The sequence below is a fragment of the Malania oleifera genome, chromosome 7, assembly GCF_029873635.1.
Source record: "Malania oleifera isolate guangnan ecotype guangnan chromosome 7, ASM2987363v1, whole genome shotgun sequence".
Classification (NCBI taxonomy): Eukaryota; Viridiplantae; Streptophyta; class Magnoliopsida; order Santalales; family Ximeniaceae; genus Malania; species Malania oleifera.
This window is the reverse complement of record NC_080423.1, coordinates 104,619,790-104,629,469: the sequence shown is the minus strand read 5'-3', so window position 1 is coordinate 104,629,469 and position 9,680 is coordinate 104,619,790. Positions and strand designations below refer to the sequence as shown.

The 9,680-nt window shown below is 37.0% G+C and overlaps 1 protein-coding gene across 1 annotated transcript; it reads left to right on the top strand.

The window, feature by feature from the left end:
* The first annotated feature begins 314 nt into the window (after positions 1 to 314).
* On the top strand, positions 315 to 6,068 carry LOC131160025 (protein JINGUBANG). The gene is made up of 3 exons (XM_058115310.1): positions 315 to 1,405; positions 1,960 to 2,169; positions 5,551 to 6,068. Exon 1 carries the CDS (start codon positions 388 to 390, stop codon positions 1,381 to 1,383), a length of 996 nt encoding a protein of 331 aa, XP_057971293.1. The 5' UTR covers positions 315 to 387; the 3' UTR covers positions 1,384 to 1,405; positions 1,960 to 2,169; positions 5,551 to 6,068.
* The last annotated feature ends 3,612 nt before the right edge of the window (positions 6,069 to 9,680 follow it).

Below are 9,680 nucleotides of genomic sequence, written 5' to 3'. Positions count from 1 at the left end.
CTCAAAGCCTAGCCCACCTAGCCAATCACATCCCCTCTCCTCCTTCCTCCACGTGCCCCCTCCATTCCTGTTTCTTAACTCTCTCACGCCCCCTCCCCCTTTTCTTGTCTCATGCTGCTGCCAAGTGCCAATATATTTTCATGAAGCTGAGCGACCACCCATACCTTCAGCTTATAGCGGTGAGATTGAACAATGGAGGTCCAATCTTCATCCTCAGAAATTATCAGCTCTCCTGAAATGCAAAGCCCCTCAACTTCTTCCACATTAAACAGCATTAGTCTCTCGCGTCAACCCACTAGACCACCTCTCCTTTCTCCTCAAATTACCTTTCAACCCCCTTCCATTTCCCATCATTGCATTGCCTCCATCAAAATCTTAACACCTCACATGATCACCTGCCTTGCAGTCCATGGCAACCTCCTCTATGCTGCTTCAGTGAACCAAATCGACGTCTTTGATCTAACAAGCTATGCCCGCATCGACACCTTTGGCTGCACCGACTCTACCTCCTCTGGTTCCATCAAGTCTATTGCCTTTGACCGCGATGGGAAGATCTTCACAGCCCACCAAGATTGCAAGATAAGAGTCTGGCAGATATCGGCAACGACGGGTCGAGAGCACCACCTTGTGTCGACTCTCCCCACCATGAAGGACCGATTGCTCCGCTCTGTTTCCCCAAAGAACTATGTTAGGGTTCGGCGTCACAAGAAGCAACTTTGGATCAAACACGCTGACACTGTCTCGGGGCTGGTTGTTCAAGGGGGTTTAGTCTATTCAGTTTCCTGGGACAAGAGTTTCAAGATATGGCGGGCATCGGATCACCGGTGTTTGGAGTCCATTAGGGCACATGAGGATGCCGTAAATGCCCTTGCTGTGTCCGTTACCGGGACAGTCTACACTGCATCGGCGGATGGGAGAATTAGGGTCTGGGGGAAGGATGTTGTTGGCGATGATGGGAGGAGAAAACATAGTCTCATGGCCACACTAGAGGAGCACAAGTCCACGGTGAATGCGCTTGCATTGAACTGGGATGGATCGTTGCTGTTTTCAGGGAGTTGTGACCAGTCGATTTTTGTGTGGGAGAGGGAAGAGGACAGTGACAAGCACATGGTGCTTGTGGATGAGCTTTTGGGGCATACTGGGGCAGTGCTGTGCTTGATCAATGTGGGCTGTCTGCTTATAAGTGGATCATCAGATCGGACAGTGAGGGTCTGGCAGCAGGGGGTGGCAGGTGGTTTTGGGTGCTTGGCGGTGCTTGAGGGGCACGAGCGGCCAGTGAAGTCGTTGGTAGCGGTTTCCAGGGAGATGCCAGGGGCTGTGGCTGTTTTGGTTTGTAGCGGAAGCCTGGATGGGGAGATTAGGGTGTGGGAGCTCAGGATGTGAATCAAATCATGATCAAAAGCAGGTTGGATGTCATCAACTTTTGGAGATTATAATTGATTTGAGAAATGGAGTGCATAAAAGGAAACTGAAAAATATTTGACAGGGCCCCTTTCTATATAAATTGTTTTGATTTGAATATTTAAAATATGGAAGGAGAGGGAACATGGATTTATTTTATGGCTTTATCTGTTTGGAGTCGCTATACCTCCTGGATGTGTGGAACGAAATTACAAGTGGGAGCAAGGCCGGGCTTACTAGCTGTGTTTCTATCATACTGAATTTGGCAAATGTTCCTGTGTCTTGTAGATGTTGACTATATATAACTAGCCAGCAACGTTTCAAGTAAAATATGAAACACAATTGATGTAAATTTGTAAAGCTTAAAGTTGTGTTAGTAACATGATTTTTCAATCTTGAATTTAGATTTGTTTGAGTTTAAATAAAACTCGTTATACTTTTGTACTGCTTGTTTTCTATACAAATTGACACAAATCCAAATCTAAATTCTGAATTCCAAGCCCCGGGGTTATTTTTCGTTTTTTCTCTTACATAATCTCTACCTCAAATTTCTGACAGGTAGGCCAAGGTTGGGAGGTTATTTGAGTGCCATCGCCAGTGCAGTTTTCCAGTGAGGTCCAAGTCGCAGCCAGTTATCTTCAAATTGGGGGATTCTTCTGCAGACTTTTGTAGATTTGTCAATATGCAGCTTTGGTGTTGCTTGTGTTGAGGGGTTGCGGGGACGATCGATTGGTCTCGGATATGTTGTATTTCGCCAATTCATTGCAGGTATGTTTCGGTTTATATATATGCAGTCTCTTCTTTGTGTTCTAATAAAATTGACAACCCCTTTTGATGGAGAAAAATCAGTAAAATTTTGCATACCAAAAAATAGAAACAAAAAAATTTACCAACTCCCCCTGCCTGCCAACCTTATAAGAGCTTCTTACAAGGACAACAGAAAATTCACTACAATGTGAGTTGAAGGCGTTTGACCTTCATGTTTGGTTCATCCTTAAAAATTGAGTGGGCATTTGAGGTTTTGTAAAACCTATTATGCTAATAAAGTATTTTTTTTTTTAAATATTTTTAGTATTATCAATTTCCCGAATTGAATGCCTAAAATTTTAAAATATTATATGCTTTATTTTCCCTAAGCTTAAACCATTCAAGCTGGTTCAAACTATACTGCACAATGTCATCATTCTGCGCATCTTCTGCCAGTGGGAAACCTTTTTTTAAAAATCTTGCTGGGCATATTTTAATATGTGATTTTATGGAGACGGGGAAAAAAAAAACTTTGGAGAAATCACATAGAAACATGTGAGTCTCTTTGGTTCTTTTGTTCCAATATTTTGGGCTGCGTGCTGCCCACACATGCGGCCACTTTGAACCTTGAAATGAACACCTATGCACTTTTCCTTTTTTGTTTTATTTTTTTAAAATTTAAAATTTTATTTTTTAAAATTAAAATTATTTATTTATTTATCTTCTATCACAAGAAAGGCATACACGAATTGGTTTTACCTTTTTATTTATTTAAAAAAGATTTGTCGGGTCTTCCTCGTGCAAGCTCCTTTTGCAAATCTGCAAATGATGCGTTCAATGCGGATATCATATATTTTAGATGTTGGGTTCCCTATTTGGTTTATTTTATTTTCACTTGATTATTTCATTTATTTTTTTTGTTGATGAAGAAATTTTTTTAAAAAATTAGAATTATTAAACGTGTAAATAAAAAATTTAAGTATTAGATGTGTGAGGATGGAAAAATGTCAAGATTGTGAAAAAAGAAGAAAAGAAACACGGAAGATGAAATATGACACATGATATATGAAGATGAATTCTTTGTGTGTTATATTAGTTCAAAAGAGGAAATCCATTTTACCATTCAAAGAGTTCTATTTTTAGTTCTATAAATAGGTTAAATATTGGTTTTATCACTAGCAACAAATTGTAAAACAATAGAAAACATTGCAATTTGCAAATGGAAGTGGTAAAAATATGAAAAATGAAGAACCCTATTTGTCATTCTATTACTAAAGAGGAACCACATTCGACTATTTAAGAAGTATGCAATGTTCCAATTGCAATTTAAGTGAGACAATGTAAACTTGATGCATAATAAACAAATTGGATTTTATGCAATTTATTAAGTGAATTTTGTTGGCCTTAGAGTCGAGTCTGGAGGGGGGAGGGAGTGGTGAATAGACTCTTTTGCGTATTTTCACTTTTCTCTACAAAATATAAATTTTGACAAGATACAAGCAATTATATCACAATATATAAAATAAAAATCATGCACAAGACATAAATAAAAGAGTAGGGAAAAAAAGTTCGACAAATAATTTTAACGTGGTTTAGTCTTTTGTCCACGTTCACGCCTTGAGACACACTTAAGGATTCTGCAATCCACTATCAACCTCCTTCACTGGCGAAGAAGCCTTTACACGTTACTCACCCAGAGCCATTCAGCAAGGTTCACCAAGAATTCTTGCAATCCGGTTCACCAAGAACTTTCACATGGGAACCAATCTCTATTGCTCCCAAAGATCCCAAACTAGGGAACCAAACCCTTTAACCCTTGGTGCACAAAGAACCCTTACAAGAAGAAAATGAAATACAAACAAAGCTCCTTGAATGAGCGAATATTTAATACAATGCAAACCTCAATGAATCAATACAAGATTTAGAAGGCAAGAGAGATTTTGAGTACTTGTTAAACAAGTCTTTGGACTTGTCTTTATAGGAAAATGGACAAACTAACCGTTATATGACCGTTGGGAATTTAAAACAATTAAATATATTGAGAACTAGCCCCAAACTGTCAATGGTTTACTCCAAGCCAAAATCAATTTAGCCTGCTGTCTAAAATTGTTGCAGCACTTGGTCAAACCATCAACGATTTTTCCTATTTCTTTCCTTTGGGTACTTAATCTTGGTTTAACTAAACCGAGACCAAGTGTATGAAATATTGTAATACCAATATCGTTTAAAACTTATCCCTTATGAAAATACATTTAATTATATGATATTCTGTATTTGAAAACTCATTAAGTTTTGTTCTAATGAATTTGTTGATATCCTATCGACTAGCATGCATATACAATTGCTCAACTCTTACTAAATAAACTTGCTCAAATTAGAACTACAAGAGTTACAAATCATTCCTACCTCAAACACTTCCCATTATACATATGAATTTACATTTGCTCTAGTTGGTTGTGTTTGAGTTCTTTTGAGTGAGTGTCTGCTTTGATCTTTGCTTCTTGATTGTTCACTTGATCTTTGCGTTTAATCTAGTACCTTCATGTTTTTCCTGTACTAACTTGATTTGCAAAGATTAGTTTAACTCAGAATCACTAATGGGTTGTTATCATCAAAATATGTCATTTAGGATTATGTAGCCACTAAGGCTAACAAAATTCATTGTTTATAGTTTTTTGTGACGCCTTGTTTTTGTTTTTTGTTTTTTGTCATATACCTCTAATGCCCTAATAATAATCAACTAGACAACCCGGGCCCAAGGTGGGGTACCAGGGATCCCATATTCACATTCTGATTGTGCACCAGAAAACATAATACACCTACGCTTTATGTACAATACTAGAGTACTAAAACTCCAAAAATATACATACAAACCCCTCAAATGAATCCGTCTGATATCCCAAGGATTTTATAAACATACCCCTAGTCCTAAAATAAAAACATACCCTGACTATAGTAATCTACTCATCCTTTATCTCGGAGCTCGCTTCGCCTGGCAACCCATATTTCTTGAAATGTTTAAGATCTTTGGGGTGAGACACTTCTCAGTAAACGAGAATAAATTATTATCAGTGTGTGGCAAATGAACTTTAGTATATCATATCATTTCATATAAATATTAATTTAACTGAGAATTCATAGTAAATGTACTCATATTCATATACATATTGTTAGCCCTGGTGACTACAACATTAGGCCTGGCAAAACGGGTTAGACCCGTCGGGTCACCCGGATCCGCCCGTTTAAAACGGGTTCGGATTTGAAGAAATTAACCCGTTTAATATTTGGGCGGGTCACGGGTTAACCCGTTTATAAACGGGTTCACCGAGTTTGGGCAGGTCACCCGGCGGGTGACCCGTTATTTTGAATCCTAAATAGCTCTTTTTATTTCCAATTTTCCAGGCTTCCAGCGCCAGCTTGCCTTCACGCTTCACCCTTCGCCTTCAGCCTTCAGAGACTCACTGTCACTCACACTCACGCTGCAGCCTGCAGTCCTGACTTCACGCACACGGCACAGCCGCACATGCCTTCGGCCGCCCTTCAGGCTTCAGTGCTTCACGCTTCAGGCTTCACTACTTCAGCATTTCACTTCTCAGTACTCAGTAGACAGTAGGCCTGCAAGACTCAAGAGTCTCAACTCTCAATCAACACAAAAAAACCGTAAGGGCTCTAAGTCTCTAACCCACGCCAGTGACGCCACGGCTCTCGAGTCTCCACTCTAGTCTCTCAAGCTCTCACCCTCTCGGCCTCTCCTAACTCTCCTCTCCTCTCCTCTGGATCTGGTGCGCTGCAACGTGCCGCCGTGCTGGATTGCCCCGACCTGTCCTCTCCTGAGTCTCCTCTCCTCTCCTCTGGTGTGCTGCTACTTGCCGGACCTGCCGGTGTTGTGAGTTGCTCGAGTCGTCGCCTCCAGGCTCCACGGACCAGTGACCACAGCAACTTACTGCATCAGCTTCAGCTCCAGAGGTGAGTTGCAGAGGTAACTTACTGTCAAGCTTTTTTTATTTTGTAGGCTCTCTCTCTGCAGTCATGTATCTGCTACAGTGTTACTGCCTTAGTGCCTTACTGTTACTGTTACTAATTTACTGGCTTGTAACTTGTTTGGTTCATGGATGATGCCAGTGCCACCATGGATTTGTGATGAATAAGATTTGTGATGAATAAATAGTATATAAATAAATAGTAGATAAATAAAATAAATTAAGAAAACAAGAAGGATCCTACCATGTTCACAAGTTAAGTAGAATGAAAATCAAGTAATAACAAAAGAAATTTTTATAATAATGTTTTTTGTGTTTCCCTACAGAAAATAAAAAAATAATTTGTTGTCACACACACATACACCCAATAACAGATTTGTGTTTATTGTTTAAATATTTCATTATTTTGTTTATTTTATAATTTTTCGAAGTCTTAACTATTTTTCTTTGTTAGGGAATTAGTCTGGTGCGAAAGCCCAAGACACCCAGCGTATCCAAAAAATTATTCTTTGTTAGGGATAATACAAATTGCAAATAATGGATACCATAAACTTGGATTTTGATGATGAGTGTAATATTACTCCATCTTCAGATAAATCTGAAAAGAACAGTTCTTCTATCAATGATGGCACTAACAAAAAGAGACAACGTAGAAAGACATCAGCTGCTTGGGATGAATTCTATTTGTTACCTATAGATGTTGATGGAAAACAGAAGGCAAAATGTAAAAAAATGTGGGGCTGAATATGTTGCTAATGCTTCAACTCATGGGACGGCAAATTTGAGACGCCACATTAATAATTGTCCATTACGTGATAACTATGATGTGAAGTAGATGCACATGGATTACGGAACCAAACTTCATGCGAAAAAAATTGAGCAAGATGTTTATCGTGAGAAGATGGCAATTGCTGTAATAAAACATTGTTATCCTTTTTCATGGGTTGAGCATGAAGGAAATCAAGATGTGCATAAATATCTTAATCCTGATGTTAAACCAATTGCTAGGAACACTGCTAAAACTGATGTATTGAAAATACATAAAAGGGAGAAGGAGAAACTTAAACTTACACTACAGAGTGCTTTTGGTAGAGTGTATTTGACTTCTGATTGTTGGTCTTCTCCTACAACTGAAGGATATTTATGCATTACAGTTCATTTTGTGGATGAAAATTGGATATTGCATAGTAAAATTATTAACTTTTCTCACATGCCACCCCCACATTCAGGAGTTGCTTTGTCAGAAAAAACATTTAGTGTATTGAAGGAATGGGGTATTGATAGCAAGATATTTTCCATCACGTTGGATAATGCAACTGCTAATGATAGTATGCAAGATATTCTTTCAAGTCAATTGTCTTTGCAAGCACCTTTAGTAAGTGGCGGTGAATATTTTCATGTAAGGTGTTGTGCTCATATTTTGAATCTTATTGTTCAAGAAGGCTTAAAAGTGATTGAACGTGTTGTGTATAACATTAGAGAAAGTGTCAAGTACATTAAGGGTTCAGAAGGAAGAAAACTTAAGTTTGAAGAGTGCATTAAACGAGTTGGTATACTTGCTTCAATCAGTTTGCGCTTGGATGTACCAACTAGGTGGAATTCAACTTTCATGATGATAGAAAGTGCACTCATATATCGACGGGCTTTAATTCATTATGCTTTACTTGATGCAAATTATAAGTATTGTCCGTCAATGAAGAGTGGAATAGAGCTGAGGTCATTTGCAATTTCTTGAAGCCATTTTACGACATGACAAAACTCTTCTCGGGTTCGGATTATCCTACATCTAATTTGTATTTTTCAAATATATGGAAAATTCAATTGCATTTACTTGAAACAATGGAAAATCCGGACTGCATTGTTAATGGTATGGCTGCAAAAATGAAAGAGAAGTTCGATAAATATTGGAAGTGTTATAGTGTTGTTTTGGCATTTGCAATTGTTCTTGATCCTCGTTACAAGCTTCAATTTGTCGAGTTTTGTTACTCAAAGATTGATTCATCCACTTCTCGGCAAAAGCTAAATCTCCTTCGTCAAAAGTTGTACTCTCTATTCCAAGATTATGCAAACAAATCAAAATCTTCTTTGGAATCTACTACTTCATCTACTGGGGGTACTGGTGGTAGTGACAATCTCATTAGAGATGAGCTTTCGGTAACTTCATTTATATTTTCTAATTTGTCATTTCTTACTTTATATATTATTTTTAGCTGTTATATTTATATTGTTTGTTTTTCTATTCTAATATATGATAGGAATTTGAATTTTATGAAAGCCAATATTGTGCTACTACAGAAAAATCTCAATTAGATTTATATTTGGAAGAGCCTATGCTAAATCGTGTGGAACATGCTGAAATGGATATATTGCGGTATTGGAAAGATAATCGATTTCGATATCCTGATTTATCTCTTATGGCGCGTGATGTACTTACTATTCCTATCACAAGCGTTGCATCAGAATCTGCATTCAGCATTGGAGCTCAGGTTCTTAACAAATATCGAAGATCACTTTTGCTAGAAAATGCAGGAGCATTGATAACAACTCGAAATTGGTTGTTTGGTTACGCAAGTATGCATTTTTTTTTTTTTTGAGTTTTTCCAATATTATTTCAATAATTTCAATACTTACATTTTATTTACTTTCATATCCTTTGTCAATTGTTATTGTTTCTTATTTATTATCTATTTATCTTGTCATTGCAGTGGATCCAAGTGAAGAAAGAGAAGAAGCTGAACAATTAGAAGTCAAATTTGAAAATCTTTTGATTAATGATTTGGGAGAAGCTTCGACAAACAATCATGGCTAATTAAGTTTTTTTATTATCTTTTGAAAATTGTAATCTTGTGAATTTTTATGGAACTCATTTAAATTTGGTTTTGTTTCTAAATATTTAACTGTTATATTTTTTAAGATTATGTTTTGATTGTGGGACTTGAATATTTGATTCATGTGTTATGCATAATGCATGAATTAAAAAAATATGAATGATGAATGAACTTATTAAATATTTTACATTTAGCTCTATATGTAAATATTACGGGACTCATTTAAATTTAGATTTATATATAAATATTTTATGCATGTATTATGCATATTTAATATTTTTAGAGGTGTGCGTGTTTTTTTTAATTTTACATTTTTAAAAAAATTGTATTCATTAAAGGGATGTATTGTTTTTTACATTTTATGTTCTTTTCATTTAGAAATTAATAAATAAAATGCAGTTTTTTTAAAAAAAAAAATGTCATTTTATATGAAAATTTTAAAAATTTTAAAATAAAAAATATATATATTTTTAAACGGGTGACCCGTTACCCGCCCGTTTATTAAATGGGCGGGTTAGGGTTGACATGTGTGTGATCCATTTAACATTGACCCGTTTATGACCCGCCCGTTTATGACCCGGCCCGTTAGTGACCCGCCCAAACCCGGCCCGCCCGCCCGTTTTGCCAGGCCTATACAACATCATTGTTTAATGTATTTTTGATGATATTAACCTATATGTTGTTCTTAGTGTTTTCCTATCTTTGTAGATCATGTTTAGTACAT

Excerpts from the sequence above, each read along its gene's own strand:
- LOC131160025 (XM_058115310.1), top strand. The coding sequence starts at position 388 with ATGATCACCTGCCTTGCAGTCCATGGCAACCTCCTCTATGCTGCTTCA.